This window comes from Thermobia domestica, chromosome 17 (assembly GCF_964235325.1).
Source record: "Thermobia domestica chromosome 17, izTheDome1.hap1.1, whole genome shotgun sequence".
NCBI classification, from domain to species: domain Eukaryota; kingdom Metazoa; phylum Arthropoda; class Insecta; order Zygentoma; family Lepismatidae; genus Thermobia; species Thermobia domestica.
In genome coordinates, this window is record NC_137470.1 from 181823379 (window position 1) to 181841752 (window position 18374).

The following is an 18374-nucleotide window of genomic DNA, read 5'->3' on the forward strand; positions in this document are numbered from 1 at the left end:
ATGGTTACAGCGAACGCGGTATGTCTGAGTTGAAATCAGATGTATATTTACTTATCAATATCAACTGGTTTTCTTTCCAAATTATAGAAGAAAATTGCATATCAGTTTCATACAGTCATATCATATAGTTAACATTTATAAAAGTTGCCTACACCTGGTAACATCAAATTGGTAGTAGGAATGAGGGCGGAAAAATTGTATGGAAATGACTACAATAGAAAAAATCATGTACCAAAATGAGATGTTTTCTATTATTATTGTTATTTTTTTATTCATTTATTTATTTATTTTGGCAAACAAGGGATTTATCCAACCAAAATTCACCAAAGAATGAAAAGTGGATTTTGATGATGAACATGCACAGAGAAAGAATCAGGAACATTTATTTGGGTTGGGTGTTTTCTGACCATATTCCTCAAATATCTTCCTTAAATGATGTCATTTATTAGCTTGCTTTTTCAACTATGTATTTCCTTTAAGAATGTATTTCTTTTTTGTCCGTACAATCCAAATTTAAGTTTACAAATATTATATTTGTTTATTATACAGGGTGAAGTAAAAGTATGGATGCACCCCTATAAAAGTCGAACCTTGTAAGGAATCATAATGTCGTATGGTAGGAGGTGTCTATAGATCGGGTGCAACTTATAGAAACCATGGCGACGGCGGCGGAAATCCTGAAATCCGTCATCCTGGATTTGGGTTACTTTTTTAAATGAGAAAAGGTTCATGTCGCATATCGTTTTACGCTACCTCTTTCTGAGGAATACACATGTACAATCCTTTTTGCGACATCTTTATTTGTATAGGAGGTATTACCTTGTTAAAATTTGGGACACTTGTCAGGGTCGGCATTACAGCATATGCTCAATATTACCTCCATTGCGCTGGATACACAATTTGAGTCGTTTTAGTACTCCTGCTGCACACGTCGTAGGGTCTGTGGGTCAACAGAGGCACACGCCTACTCAGTACGCCGACAGAGACGGGCTACGTTGTTGATTTTTAACTCATAAACGATTGATTTCAAATGACCCCACAGATAAAAGTCAAGAGCTGTGAGATCAGGGGACCGTGGTGGCCATTTCATAGGACCCCTCCTACCTATGCAGTGACCTGGAACCTGCAAACTCCAAGAGATGATGTTAACACTGATGATGTTACAACTGTAACCAGGAGATAATGTTACAACTGTAATTTATAGTTATGGCATTTGTGTGCTTGCAACACACGAAGGATTGCAAGCTAACTGACACTGAACGCTAACTGATGTGGACTTTTCACAAACAATGCCATAATTGTTGTTGCACTCTCTTCGTCGGTGGGTGCTCTTGGACGTTCCACTGCGTGGCTTGTCTGCCATAGAACCTGTTTCAGGAAATTTGTACAATAACTTTGAAACTGTCATATGTGAAATGTTATTTATCTCGGGATCCCGTGCATTGAAGTCAGCAGCAATAACTCTGTTACTTTGTCCACCACTCACAACACAATTGAAATGCGTTTCTCCTGTGTAAGTGCCATTGTGGATCACCTGCAACGATAAAGAAAATTGATCACCTCCTTGAAATTTTAAATTTTAACAGGTCATAACCCCTACACAAATAAAGATACCGCAAAGCGAATTACACAGGTGTATTTCTCAGAAAAAGGCAATGTAAAATGATACGCGATGTGATCCCCTTCCTGTTAAAAAAAAGAAAAAAAAGAAAAGAAAAGAAAAGAAAAGAAAATGTAACCAAAATCCAAGACGGCAGATTTCAAGTGTTCGCCGCTGTCGACATAGGTTGCGCCCTCACCTATAGACACCCCGTAGCACATGCATACAGATTTTTACTTCACCATGTATGATAGAAAGCTGTTAATTTCGGAAGTGATGATATATAGCGGTGCAGAGAATAGAATTCATAAGATTTTTTCCGGTTTGATTTTATTATATTTAAAAAATACTATACTATACTACTATATCATACTATACTATACTACTATACTACTATAACGCTCGGTCATAAAATTGCTTTTAGTTTCTTTAGATGTAACTGAACATGAATGTGGGCATATGCAAAACAAATTGGATCAAGTACTGCTTCTGTGACATGTGTTATCCACACCGGCCGACATCTTCGATCCGTCATATTGGATTCAACTTTCCATTTTTTTTTTCAAATGGGAATAGGTGCATGTGATACATCAAATTCATATAAAATTTCTCGTAAATTCATTGGTGTAGTGAGTTGTACGGTAGCTTTTACCATTTGCGAGATATTACATGTTTAATCCCTCTAGGCACTTCGTCAATATACATTGCAGACAAATATAAGTCACGCTTACGTTTTTGATGTTGACAAATCAAACAATTTCTAACTTGAAAAGTACTTTAGGTGTAAACAAACTCTGTACAACATTGGTATCATAATCTTAGAACATTTACGTGAGCGATTGTCGTTACTTCCATGTTATACCACGTATAACAAGGAAGTATTATATTATGAACAAAATGCCTAATGTAAATCTAGATACGACCAGATTTTGGTGAAGATCTACCATATCCTATTTACGTCTGTGTGTCTGTGTGTATGTACGTTCAGAAAACATTTCGTCAACAATAAATCACGTAAAAGATCACATATACCAACGGGGCCCTGCACAACTTTTAATTGTTGAATTTGTGAAATGCTTCACATATAACATGCAATACCTTGTAAATGGTGCAAGCTACCGTAAAACTCAATACACCGGTGAATTTCCGAGCAAATTTTGTATGAATTTGATGTATCACATGCACCTATTCCCATTTGAAAAACCGAAAGTTGAATCCAATATGACGGATCCAAGATGACGGCTGGTGTGGATAACACGTGTCAGAGAAGCAGTACTTGATCCAATTTGTTTTACATATGCGCACATTCATGTTCAGTTACATCTAAAGAAACTAAAAGCAATTATGTGTCCAAGCGTTATAGTAGAGTATGAATTCCGGTTATATAAAGACCCATAAATATGAATATTACCCGTATGGGCCGCTAAAATTAGTACAATACACTTTGGAACGGGGAGAACTTTGCATTTAGGTCAATTTTAGACGTATCCCGAGGGAACACTTCGCGAATGTACCTTGTCAAACTTTAAGCGGAAGCGATTGCTTATATCATTCTTAACGTGATAACAAACATGATTTGATAGATTTGTACCTATAGAACAAAAAACAGTGGATCTTTTTTTTCAAATTCAATCTTTCAAATTTGGAAAAGAAATCTAACAATAATAAACGAAATGTCTTTACAGAAAATATATTTCATTGGACGGTTTTCCTTCACAGCTTGTCTATATTTTTTTTTTATGTACGACGAAAAAAAACTTTTTCCGTGGCATAATTAAATTGTTGATTGCTCTCCATTTCACACGGTAGGCAAACACTATCGATGAAACAATGTTTCGATTTTGCTAGTTGAGAGTTAGTCAATAACTTAAGCATAGCTTGATACTTTTGGGTTTATACACATTTTTATATTTACTGCACTTATAGGCACGTAAGTAATCGTGCCAATACATATATTAGAATAGTTTTAATATTATATGCAATAATTTATAGGAGTAAAATTTATGTGTCCTTGCAAGTATCTATAATTCACTCTAGCTCTGAATAATAGTATTTACGTTCAATTTAAATCTTACTGGAAGTTCTAGATAATTGTGAATTTTTTTATTAATTTATGGTAATAAACCACGTTAAATATTTCCATTACTTTTCAAACTTTTGTTTGTCTTTTAGTTTTGAGTTTAGATTCTAAAATTTCGAATACAGAAAGAAACTTTAAGTAATATGGACATATGATAGTTTGTATTTTTTTTTTTGTATAGATTTTACACGTAATGTGATATTATGTGTATAAATTTATTAATTCTGATAGCGTAACAGTTTACTATTTTATTTTTGCAGGTTATGAAAATGAAGTGGAACAATCTTCTCGTGCTTCTTGCCGTTTTCCTAAGTGCAAATGACGATGTCTTGTCACGAGAGTTTCACCATGGACGATTAAGAAGTGGGTTTGTGCTTCCACCTAAAGTCCCAGATAATGCACCTCGGGCTGATAAGCAATGGTTCGAGCAGCCAGTAGATCACTTCAATCCAACAGACTCGAGAACTTTTAAACAAGTAAGGAATGACGTTACCTCAATTTGTATTTCTGAGTATAATGAGAAAATGAGGTGTTACTCAGAAGAATTTATTACTGTATATTTGCTATCAAATATACTAATGTATAGTAACGATTGTTAACGATCATGAGATCCCAGCATAACAAAATATAAAGTACGCAAGGGGAATCACAGTGCACGTTTAATACAAACACTAGCATAAGCACTATTAGTAAATAACAACTTTAGAGCAGTCTAAACTTTAGTGCTATGTTATTTATCTGCTAATGATTTCGAAGATGTGATATTTACATAGGTATGATAAAAAGTAGTGGCAACTGTATTCTCACGTCAGAGGGCTATGTCTCAAGGGCACAAGAGTTTCGTATCTGATAAGGGAGTGTGAGACAATGAAGTGTGGCGAATAGTAAAGACTGTGCATTATTCAGTCAAAAGCACCAGTGCCGTAAAGCAGAGGTGGAAAGTGAAAGCCTCATAACAATATGTTTCAGAAAGACGAACAAGCGTGGGTCAAGATTGAAATGGTATGAAAGCGCAGTGCACAATGATCGTTTTAGGAACTTCGTGACGATCTTTTGGCAAAAAATAAAGGAACCATTTCGCGGGAAGCGCCACAACACAAGAGAAGCCATCACCCGTGCCGTATGGCGATCTCTGCGGAACATCAACAAAGTTTGACGCACTGACTTGTGTACGGTGCATTCCATACGTGTTGTAGAAGGCAATAGACATGAGAGGCGATCACATTAAAGGAATGTAACAGTTGTTCTTCTGTCCATAGAACCAGGTACGAATTATAATAATGTTGCAATTACTTTTTACCCAGCTCTTGTATTTATCTTCTTGCACAACTTTTTAATAAAACTTGCATATGAATTTCAATTAAATTTCATTACATTCTCATAAAGTCCTAACTTCTTACCAACTGCGTTAATGATGCAATATACACCAATAAAATTCGCAATTTTTACTATACATCGCACTTACTGTATATTTCAATACAACGTAGCTATATGTCTAATATTTCATAGAATAAAATAATACAGGTATATGGGTTTGAATATGTGCTGTCATCATATATATCCGGTAACACTGATCCAGCAATTGATAAGTTCACAGTCTGTGTAGTCACCTGCCCATATCAGGTGATGAATGATTTAATAGCCCTGTGCTATAAATATTGTTATTTTCTAGATTGGTAAGCATGTTTCCGTCATCTTGAACGGTCAAAAAGAGGTACCCGTTTCCAGCACATTCTAATCACGATAGTCTATGTTAATATTGCATTAATACTGACAAGGGACATCACCCAATTGTCCGGCTCCGATTTGAATGGATTTTTTGTTGGTGATAGAGGACATGTATTCATTACTTGTGATGACAGAAATTTTTGCCATGGTGCAAGTTTTCTATTTTTTAATAATTTTTAAAGGTTGTGATGTGGTTAATAGAGATTACTACAGAAGTCCCTTACTACCCTTTGTAAACGGAGTGTTAATGAAAGAACAACCAATTAGATACGTATAGGGCCTAGAGGGAAGTCGTATGGTTCGTATGGCCTTGACGGTAGCCATCTTGAAATCCGCCATTTTGAATTAAGGTCAAGTTTTCTAAATAGGAATAGGGCAATATGATACATAATTTCGGGCTAGAATTTAATCAGAAAGACAATGGTGAAGTTAATTTTAAGATGCAACCATTTGGTGAAAAGTTACAGGTATATTAATTGTTTATACTTACTATGTGCGTAAGTCCCTTACCTCCGCTTCTAACCCGCGTATTAATGATAATAAGTTGATAATGGTTTCGGTAATACATATTATGCCTAGAGGGAAGTAATACGATAAGGGTATCATTGACGGCAGCCATTTTGAATTAAAGTGAAGTTTTGAAAACTGAAAACCATAGCATGTGGCACCACATTTTAATAGTAAATTTTCCCCACAAGCCAATGGTATGCTTATTTTTGTTCTATAGTTAACCAATATGAATTTATGACTCTTCTAATGTGCACGAAACGTCCATTATTCGATCTTTCAAATTGGCAACACTACTAATTTTCATCGCATGTTTTAAGATTCCAACTGGCACTTTGCAATTGTTTCCATGGCTCATGTTTTCTAAATTTATTTTCTTTTTTTAAGAGTTGCGATTTGTCAGTTCATGAATAATGTTGGGATAAGCATCCAGCAATTTTTCTGAATTTTGAAGACTTGCCATGTAATTATTAATTTCCTAGGCAGTGTAATTATTTATTTTAATCCAGAGTACATGAGGTACCTATGGACCTATGCGATGTAAAGAAATACAAATGAAATTATAAGAAATTGGTGTAACAAGAACTCAAAATTATCATGAAATGTAGCCTACATGTTGCGCAAACGACAAACAGTATTTTTTTTTTTAATAAATACGACTTTATAACTTTAAAGGAACAGCATCAATGATAGAAAATATCAAAGGGACATAATGTGACTGTTCCCAACACACTGTTTATACCGTGAACAAAATATGAAAACAGGTAACTTGTTTATATAGAGGTGTAACTTAATCGAGTTCCTGATCAATACTGATTATAAATCTTACAAACATGAACCATCGACAACAATCGCTAGAAAACGAATGACTTTTTTGTCTGACTAGCTAAAATATTGCCATAGAAAATAAATAAATAAATAAATATACAATAAACAAATAAATATAAAACAAAACAAAAGACCATTGATTTACACAACAATCATATTTCGTTTCTTTTTTTGAAGTGAATTTTCAACTTACTTCTCGTCTCATCTACTATCCATTACAAGCTACGTCTCCGGCATTGTCTGAATTCAAAGTTGGAGTTCTTTCGTTCTGCGATGATTCATGTCAGTAAACGAGTTTTTGAAGGGCAGGTATAGGAAATAAATAATTACATTGCCTATGAAATTAGTAATTACATGGCAAGTCTTCAAACTTCAGAAAGATTGCTGGACGGTTATCCCAACATTATTCATGAACTGACAAATCGCAACTCTTAAAAAAAGAAAATAAATTTAGAAAACATGAGCCATGGAAACAATTGCAAAGTGCCAGTTGGAGTCTTAAAACATGCGATGAAAATTAGGAGTGTTGCCCATTTGAAAGATCGAATAATGGACGTTTCGTGCACATTAGAAGAGTCATAAATTCATATTGGTTAACTATAGAACAAAAATAAGCATACCATTGGCTTTGGGGGAAATTTTACTATTAAAATGTGGTGCCACATGCTATGGTTTTCAGTTTTCAAAACTTCACTTTAATTCAAAATGGCTGCCGTCAATGATACCCTTATCGTATTACTTCCCTCTAGGCATAATATGTATTACCGAAACCATTATCCACTTATTATCATTAATACGCGGGTTAGAAGCGGAGGTAAGGGACTTACGCACATAGTAAGTATAAACAATTAATATACCTGTAACTTTTCACCAAATGGTTGCATCTTAAAACTAATTTCACCATTGTCTTCCTGATTAAATTCTAGCCCGAAATTATGTATCATATTGCCCTATTCCTATTTTAGAAACTTGACCTTAATTCAAAATGGCGGATTTCAAGATGGCTGCCGTCAAGGCCATACGTACCATACGACTTCCCCCTAGGCCCTATACGTATCTACATGGTTGTTCTTTCATTAGCACTCCGTTTACAAAGGGTAGTAAGGGACTTCTGTAGTAATCTCTATTAACCACATCACAACCTTTAAAAATTATTAAAAAATAGAAAACTTGCACCATGGCAAAAATTTCTGTCATCACAAGTAATGAATACATGTCCTCTAATCAGCAATAAAAAATTCATTGAAATCGGAGCCGGACAATTGGGTGATGTCCCTTGTGAGTCCTTCGAAAAACTTTTGCAGATACAGATGTACAGTCACTTTTGATCACATAGCATATACGTGTCTTGTTCCTAACTGGTACAAATAAAACAACCTTGTTTTATTTCGTCCTTATCAATTTTCTCTTTATAATTCTGTTTTTTTTTTCTATTTTACTAAACAGTTGTACTACTCAAGCAATGAGAATTATAAACCAGGTGGCCCTGCTTTTCTGTTGATTGAAGGGGAATCGCCTGCATTGGATTCTTGGCTAGTAACTGGAGCGTGGATTAGGTATGCTGAGCAATATGGAGCTATTTGTTTCGTGTTGGAACATCGCTATTATGGAGATAGTCGTCCAACGGAGTAAGTTTTCACTTTTATTTGTTGTATGAACATCATCTAGCATGTTATAAAGTATTGTTCGTTTGAGTTTCATATCATAACTAACCTTTGTCTAGCTGGGGGCTCTACCCTCAGACCCTTGCGTTTACTCGGCCTACGGCCTCGCATCTCTTACGTGTTAGCCTTTCCATCAATAGTGAATTTCGTGCATTTGCTCTTCATATTTTCTAAATTTAGCCAGCTGAGGGGATTCACCCCCACAACCCTACCTTTATTCAGCCTACGGCCTCACAATTGTAACGAATTTCAAGTTTCTTTTCCAACCTGAGCTATATAAAAGATAGAATATTTTTATTCCAAGAAAACGTCTATTTAAATAACATGGAGATTCCGTCATTTCCCTTTAGACCCCCTAAAAATTAAAAATATTCACTTTTGATAATTTTCATGTAGATTAGTCCCGGAAGGCAACAAGCATGCCAAATTTCATTATTCTAATCCTGCCGAAAGTTCCTAAACATTTTGGGGTGTAGAAGACGTCCCATATAAATAACATGAGGAAGATTTTTCAGTTCCCCATAAAACCACTCTAAAGTTGGAAATTTTTATCTTTGATGGTTTACTTAGGTAACTCTAACGGAAACATACAAACATGTCGAATTTCAAGTTCGTATTCAATTTCCAAGTACCTAAAATATGAGATTATACGCCTAAAAAGACCCATTTAAATAACTTGGATAATTTCTTCATCTTCCCTTTAGAACATCTAAAAATTGAAAATGTTCACTTTTGACAATTTTTCTGTCGGCTAGTCCAAAAGCCTACAATCATGTCAAATTTGACCATTGTAGCCCTACAATAAGTGCCTAAAAATTTCGGGGTGAAAAATATTTCCCATATTAATAACATGGAAAAGATTTTTCAGTTTCCCTTAAAACCAATCTAAATTTGGAAATTTTTTATTTTAATGACTTTGTTTAATAATTCTATAGCAAACGTAAAAACATTCGGAATTTCAAGTTTTTATTCCAATTCTAAGTACCTAAAATATGAGATTATAGGTTAAAAAAGGCCCACTTAAATAACATGGAGAATTTATTCATCCCTTCTTTAGACCCCCTAAAAATTAAAAATATTCACTTTTGGCAATTGTCCTGTCGGTTATTTCCGGAAAACTAAAATCATTTCAACTTTCCACATCAAACAGAAGTACCCTTTTAATTTATGTCAGTTCATGTAGTTTTATATATAGTTAAGATGTGCTACACTCGGAGTATATGGAATATAAATAGACAACTACTTAATTAACAAAACCCAGCAAAGTAGTTTGAGCAATGTAGTGAACTAACTTCATTTCGACAGTAATAATTGACAAAAACAAATATATATATTATGTTTCATTTCGTTCATTATAAGCTTGGATTTTGTCCTATGAACGATGGTCGACACACGTATTAAACCCTAAGTAGTCAGAAATACTAAGCGCATTTACATTAAGCGTTTCAATTAATCTGGGTTTACATTGAGCATATCGGTTTATTCAACGCCCTTTGTACAAGTGTAGCTTGCAGAATTTCTTATGTGGGGTAAGGAGAATAAATATAAATAATTAAAAGAACTTTATCCGAGCATGGCTGACCACTCATCGCGAAAGAAAGAACCCTTCCAGAGATATAATATGAAAGTGTATTAAATAGTCCCTTGTGTATCACATACCTATTATGTACTATGTGAATGCATCATTAAACAGTGTGTACTCAATTTACTTTCCAATTTCTCTTCCTATGACACTATTATACATTTATACGTCAAAAGAAGGGGAAGTTGAAATGAGAGAATTGTTTGCAGTGTATATTTTACTTACTGGTCACAGATATATCTGTGTGGTCTTTCGTTATACTGTAAACGACGGTATTGTTCCTGTCCGATCAAGTTAATGATACTCAGATACTCAAATATGATGCATTATGGAATCAATTTCTGGGCATGAATAACATTTTGGCTACATTTTTAACAAAGAAAATCTATTTAATAACTCAATACAATTATACACGTCGATTACATGCTATAGTCACCTATAATCTAAACTCATATTCTGATCACTAGGGGTTGATTGTTTTAGAGCAATTATAACTTTAGGTAAATATTTACGTTGTTACGACAAAAGTTCTGTATCTGGCCAGTTCAGTTAGTCTGCTAGAATTATGTCGTACGAGTATTTAGTAGTATATAACCTAACAAAGAGATTCAAAGTATTGGCATAGATAAACATATTATCCTAATCCTATCCTAACTACGTATATACAAAACTACACGAACTGATATAAAATAAAGGGGTACTTCCGGTTGACGTGGAAAGTTGAAATTTCGCATGATTCCGAGGCTAACCCACAGGAAAATTGCCAAAGTGAAAACTTTTAATTTTTACGGGGCCAAAGGGGGATGAAAAAAAAAACCTCATGTTATAAGTGGGCCACTTTGGAACTTTAATCTCGTATTTTAGGTATTTGGAATTGGAACAAAGACTTAAAATTTGGTATGATTGTACGTTTTCATTAGCGTTATCGTAGTAAGTCCTTAAAAAAATAAAATAAAATCCAACTTTGTAGTTGTTTTATGAAGAACTGAAACATCTTCCTTATGTTATTTATATGGGACACCTTTTACACCCCAAAATTAATGGGAACTTCCAGTAGGGTTAGAATGATTAAATTTGGGATGATTGTCGACTTCCAGAACTAGTTCACAGGAAAATTGCCAAAAGTAAATATTGTTAATTTTTAAGGAGTCTAAAGGGGGATGAAGAAATTCCCTATGTTATTTAAATGGTTATATTTTCGGACGTATAATCTCATATTTTAGATACTTGGAATTGGAAAAAAATGAAATACTGTATGCTTGTACGTTTTCGTCAGCGTACCTAAGCACATCAGCAAAACTAAAAAATTCCAACTTTAGAGTAGTTTTATGAGGAACTTAAAAAATCTTTCCTCTGTTATTTAGATAGGAAATCTTTTACACCCCAAAATGTTTGGCCCTTTCGGGCAGAATTAGAATGATGAAATTTGGCATGACTGTAGCCTTCCGGTACTAACCCTCAGAAAAATTGCCGAAAGTGGATATTTTTAGTTTTTAAGGGGTTTAAAAGGGGGTGAATATATTATAGTGCTATTCAAAAGGGCGTTTTCTTCTCATGCGAAATCTTCTTTTAGATGGTTGAAAAATGGAAAGAAACTGGAAATTTGGTAGAATTGTCGGTTTAGAAGGCGCAAAACCGTAGGCCAAGTAAATACAGGTTCTGGGGGCAAAGCCCCCCGCAGGGCGAAATTGAGGAAATGTTAAGAGTAAATGCACGAAAATCACTCTTGATGTAAAGGCTGATACATAAGAGATGCGTGGTGGCAGGCCAAGCAGAAGCGGATTTCTGGGGTATAGTTAGCACCTTGGAAAAAGCTATTTATAAACTATAGTTGCAATTGTAGTTATACTGTTCATGAAACATAGCAAGACAATCTAGGAACTGATTCCTGCCTAATAATAATAATAATAATAATAATAATAATAATAATAATAATAATAATAATAATAATAGAGTTTAGACATGCGGAAGAAAGCACATAGTTTCAGTAATAGTGTTGTCCAAAGTCTGAAAAAGATCATTCCGAATACGAAGAACCACTGTATTGGCTATTCCTAACACTTCCTATACTTCGAGATTTTCCATTTGTTTATAATCATTTTTTGGGTAATGCATATGTTTCTGACCCACATAACACAATACTTCACACGAAGCATTTCATAATTCTTTTTCTCAAATCATTATTCAAGGTCCCACAAAATAGTATTTTCTTCCTCCTAAAGGCATTATTCATCATTCTTATCCCTGTTTTTATTTCACCTTCACACTTCGTATCATCACTAAAAATGAACCCAGGTATCAAAAATTAGTCACCGGTTCGACATTCTCCTCTCCTAATTCTATATTTGATGCCTACCCTTTCGTTCCGATAACAGGTATACATATTTTTATTATTATTTTACAGTTACAAGTAGTATATGTTGTCGCAGATTCCATATAGATTTTATCAGGATTTAATTACAGTTTTATAGTTAGACCATAAAACGTTTCAACAAATTATATTGTTAATATCGTGCGCACGTTCATGTATAAATGGTCACGCATGTTTCGCAGAATGACTTTATATCAAGTTAGTGTACTAACCTTTAGTAGTTTAAAATACCTGACTAAACCACTGGGGCAATAAAAAGTTGGGCAAATAAATAAACTTAAAAAAAAATAACCGAGTTCAAAAACGCAGATATGAATAGGAAATGAACTTCTCTTTTTAAAAAAAGAATGTTTCGACTTCAAAAAACGCTTTTTAAAGTAGACATTAATAAAAACGCCAAAAACAGAAAACAATTACTATAATAAGAATATAAAACTCGCTAAGTTGAAATTAATCCATTACTCTTAAGAGGAGTGGTCACAAAATAAGATTTCAAAGCTTGCAGTGAAACCTGCATATAATATTTTATACAACCAATACAACCAACACACAGTAGATACCTTAGAATATTTTTTGATATAGTCACCATATCGGTTTAGGCACTTATCGCATAGTGGGATGAGTTTGAAGGTCCTTCACGGTAAAAAGCAAGGATGTTATAAACTAGAGGATCTGCCTACACGTATCTTTATCCTATGATCTCAGTGAAGGCGAAAAACAACTGAGCATGTCTGAGCTGGTACATCTGATTGGCTAGTCTCGTTTCTGCCATGTTTGTCAGCTCGAAACATTGAGATCTTGGTGGCGCGGAGCGGGCAGAGTAGGTGTGTCGTAACTGTGACGTATGGCTTCAAGATTTTGTTGTATGGGCAGATCACCTATAGTTTATAACATCCTTGGTAAAAAGCCTGTCCTTACATGTTTAGGCACGTTGTCACATAGTTTGTCCTCTATAACAGATGAATCTCCAGAAATGACGGCCTTGTAACCTTAGTCTTTGACCCTCTCTCATATATATTATACATTAAAGAATTGAAATATGTGGGAAGCCAAACAAATTAATACCTCATAACATTATCGTCTAAAGTAATTTTATGGTAGATATTGATTTGTGCGGTACAAACTTCAAATTTTTGAAGGATAGTAATAATGAGTCATTTTCTATTTCTAAGCATTTTATCTAAATCGGTTAAAAAGAGTATTCCAGTTATCATTTTTTTTTCAAGTACATAATATTTGGTACAATCAAAACTGGTAACAGCGGTATTAAAATGTGTATGTTATTAGTTAAAACGTTTTGTTTAATAACTTATATTTATATCATTTGTACAGAACTGCAAGCGTGGAGAACTTAGTGTATCTTACCAGCGAACAAGCATTAGCTGACGTTGCAACATTTATTGAGGGAATGACAAGGGAACACAATCTCACAGATGCCAAATGGATAGTTTATGGAGGTTCTTATGCAGGTAACTTGGCTGCATGGGCAAGACTGAAGTACCCACACTTAATACATGGAGCGGTGTCATCAAGCGGACCTCTTTTGGCCAAAGCAGATTTCATGGGTAAGATTGATATCATATATATGATTCAAATTTCCATCTGCAATTAAATAAAGTATTGTATTATATACTTACTGAACACTAATAAGTCATATATACTTATTAAACATATATATACATTACCTGTATATTACATGTATCAAATATTATGAATTAAAATGATTAATCTATCTAAATATTTATTCAATTAACATAGGAAGACATTTCATTTTCTTACAGTTTATGTTAGATTTGTATTTTAATAGTTCGATGGTGTGGTACAATTTTATTTATAAATTTTGTGAAGAATGTTTTACTTATATAAATAAATGGTTACTTCGTCAACAAGGAAACTTAGTGTGTTGGATTAATTGAAACAATTTTTGCATCTTTTAAGCTAGCTAATGAAAATGATACTGTTTATTCTTATTTAAGTGAATCATTGTTTGTCAGTTTTAAAAACAAAAAATATAAGATATGTTATTAATTAAAACATCTTATTATTGGGTACAAGAAAACGTTTGTGCAACAGGAAATAATGGAGTTTTAGCATTATTGGATACAAGTATACATTTTAACGTATTTGTTGTTTTTACGTTCTTACAGGCATAAGTGTAATTTGGATATATAACACACAACAGCGGAAATTTAAGTGGATTATTTCCTTAAATCCGTCTATTTTTCCTTACGTGCATGTTTGGTTAGCAAAAATAATGTTAAGATTATTATAGACGTGTTTAATTTCGACACTAGGAGCATTGTATACAATTCCAGTACTCCAGATTGATTGGAGATTAACTAACTGGCTCTATGGCCTATGGAAACCGGAGGTTCAATGCCGCGTTCACAAAAGCTCTCCATTGCTTTCTCTCCTTAGCCAACTGGGTCCAGTTTCTAGTTTGTATTCGTATTTCTACGAGATCCATCTCAATATTGTCCTCCCATCTGCGTGTAGGTCTTCCAATGGATGTTTTCTGATTCGATTTCCAGTTAAAACTTTGAAAGCGTTCCTACTTTCTTCCATCCTTGGTACATGACCTGCTCACTTGAGCCTCCTAGATTTGATGGCCCTAACAGTGTTTGGTAAAGTATATAAATTACGCAGTTCTTTGTTGTGAAGTTTCCGCCATTTCCCATTCACATTCCTCCTGGGTCCGAATATTTGTCTCAGGGTCTTGTTCTGAAATGCTTTTAGATTGGGAATTACACATTCTTAACTATATATTCATATGCATTGTACCAGGGATTGGGAACTTGGTCTGTTGCATAACACTGTTCGTAATCTCAATTATTGTCTCATTGGAATTAATATATTCGAGCCATACAAGCATGACACTGTATGAATTTTTTAAAAAATCGACTTTCATTTGATTTTTTCTTGAAAAATCTAGAACACGACGTATATTGTAGAGTTCAGATGACCTGCACTATCGAAGTCAAAGTTGGCACCATAGTTCATATTGTACTACTATGTAAGTGTGTTAAACGTTACGTTGTACTGGCTTTGGATTCTTGAGTCTTGGGTCATATTTCGAAAGCAAGAACCTATTAATTCAGTCTAAATCAGACTTGACGTAGTGGTAGAACCTCACCTACTATGTAAGAGTGTGAAATGCCGTGTTTTACATGGTTCCCGAGCTATTGGAAATACAATTTTCTTTCGTATTATTGAAAACAAAAACTCATAAATGTAAATCATCTGATCGAAATAACATTTGGCTTGTCGATGTACCTGGATATGCTATTATATGCGTCTAAAATATTTTGTTGCACAGGGTTTGGGATCCGAAGTTATGAGCGGTGGAATTTGTATCATATTTTCAAATTTTGTACATATACTATTTATCCGATCGGGATCAAATTTGTTAGACATGTTGGTAGACATTAACACTTTTTTTTATTTTTGATGTGTGAAATATTTTGTTCAGGTATTTTGGTTCCTGAGTTGTCCACAATTGAATATATATACCAACTGATTATACATGGTAACTGCCGTTTAAATAACAATTAAACATTAGCCTTGGACAAAGAAAAGTGAAGAAAAAAATAATGATGAAGGATTAGCTTTTACAACTATATGTATTTCACTTGTAAGTGTTTTCTATAATCAAGAATACATAATGAAAATAGTACAATTCTTTGTAATAATAATAATTAACATCACTAAATTAATCGAATCAGCATGAGGACTAATAAGCAGAGAAAGTGGAAGAAAATAGTGCCAGTGTAAATAAAAAAATGCCTTTGTTTGTAACAGTCTAACATATATTTATTAAAAGAAATCCGAAAAAGCGCTACTGCACGCGTGGTATTGTTTATATGTAATGTGTGAAAGAGTATCCCGAAATATTGTTCTTAATCGGAGGGAAGAACTGTTCATGAAATATGTTTCAAAACTGATTTTCCTGCGAACTGAGAAGTTTAGTAACTTGGAGGCGTCCACTGCATATATAAGTTTTAAAAAGAGAAGAAAATAGTGATTAAAGATATTAAATGTGTTGTAGAAATCCCACTAATATGTTCATCTTCTCTTATGCTGCTACAAAGAATGTATATGTGTATAATGTTTTATTATTCATCCAAAATATAGACAATAATTTGGGTATTTGTTAAATTAAGCATTTGAAACAGTCAAACTAAGAAATCTGAATTACATCATTCAATCTTTCATAGTTTTTTTAAAATCAAAACTAATTCAAATCTTATATTGTTATATTATCTATGCATAACACAAATCTATTTTCTTTAAAGAAAACAGAGAAAAATCACTATCTTTCTATTGCAACTTTCATTTGTAACCTACTAGGCACTGTTTAACATCTGGAATTATTTATAAATAATATCAACTATCCATGTTTATTCCAGAATATTTTGCTGTTGTTCGAGATTCTTTGGCATATTACAACGAATCATGTGTATCAGCCTTTGCAAATGCTACAAAGCAGCTTGATGCTTTACTGGAAGACGAAGCTGGAATAAGAAGAGTGCAAGAATTATTCACGTAGGCAAAAATTTATAATTGAATCTTTGTAATTATATTAATTAATCTATTTAGCAGTTAATTTTTAACTTTATAATTATTTGCAAATTGGATTGTTTTTAATGTTTGAGTACACAAATATAACCACGTTTAGAAGGTTTCGATTATACATATTATTTTAATTTTCTTGATGTGCAAACAAGTATATATTTTAACAACAATTTAATAGTATGATCATAACTATACCAATGGAAATGTTTTTCTCTTTAGTTTTGTGAAGTATAATGTATGCTTCGTCGCAACGTTATACGAAACGTGGACCTATTATCAAGATTAAAATGACTGTGTTCACTTTCCGTCCAAACTTAGTTCCCTGTTCTCGTAACTCATTGCAACTATTTATGAACAAATGGTTATGTTACTGTTACAGCCACATACAATAATTTATAGCATTCAATTTTCTGGTAAATAATAATCATATGTTTTTCATTTAATGAAGAAATGTATGATGAATGTGCATATTGTTATAATTCTATATCAAATCCGTGATGGCCACTATATAATTCGTTGCTCGAAGAGCGTCAATTCATGAATCCCACAAATGAATATTTACCCATTTGCCCAGCAAATAATTATTTATCTTATATTCTATACTACAGTTACAATTATGGACTTCTTTTATCTTTAATTATATGAACGTATTACTGAGTGGGTTCGAGGAGCCTCTTCCTAGGGTAAATAATATCGTAAGTAATGGTTTTATTAATCATGAGTAACAGATCTATTCATAGTAACATATCCAACGGCTTTATTAACAATATCATAATTAATGAGTTTCATAAATAAGATGACGGGTTTATTAACTCATGTCATAAAAAAAATCATGAATTGATTAACAAGCTGAGTTACGTGGGGCTTCACAACATTCAGTGGGGCTGCGGTGGCTCAGTGGTAAAGTGTTCACTTCTGGTCCAAGAGATCCCTGGTTCGATCCCAGTTCGCGCCAAGTGAACTTTGTAGTGGACAAGCACCGTGTGCGTGGGTTTCTTCGGGGTTCCTCCGTTTCCTCCCACTTTCTTCCTTCTACCATTCATCTATTAAATTCACCGAGTCAAGAGAGAGCATTGTCCAGGATTGGGATTAAGAATTAGGAATTAGAATTCTGGGCTTTCGGCATCTATGACCATGTGAGTCCTTCACGTATGAGGGATGATATCCGTCGGGGATCACTATCCGAGAAAAGGATAGGAAGAAAAGAAGCAGCCTGGGACCTGCAGGCCTATGTTAGGTACCATCCCGTTATTTGCTGCCTAGTATGTATGAGAACCCCCCCCCCCGGGGAAACCTCACTCAGGACGGCTGGTCCCGAAAAGCTTTTACACATTTTCGACCGAGTGTTCCCACCGGGAATCGAAGCCGAACATTGTATAGATAAACGAACATCATAAATTACAGTTCTCTTTGTTTCGTTGCTGAGTTCACAATTGAAAATC

General features: G+C 34.0%; 1 protein-coding gene across 1 annotated transcript in view; it reads left to right on the top strand.

Moving 5' to 3' along the window:
- Positions 1 to 18374, top strand: part of LOC145674261 (putative serine protease K12H4.7) — a 43327-nt gene continuing 24953 nt past the window's right edge. The window contains exons 1-5 of the mRNA XM_081744095.1: positions 1 to 18; positions 3941 to 4156; positions 8190 to 8371; positions 13693 to 13925; positions 16767 to 16902. Coding sequence (XP_081600221.1) covers positions 1 to 18; positions 3941 to 4156; positions 8190 to 8371; positions 13693 to 13925; positions 16767 to 16902 — 785 coding nt within the window. The remainder of the gene's footprint in view (positions 19 to 3940; positions 4157 to 8189; positions 8372 to 13692; positions 13926 to 16766; positions 16903 to 18374) is intronic.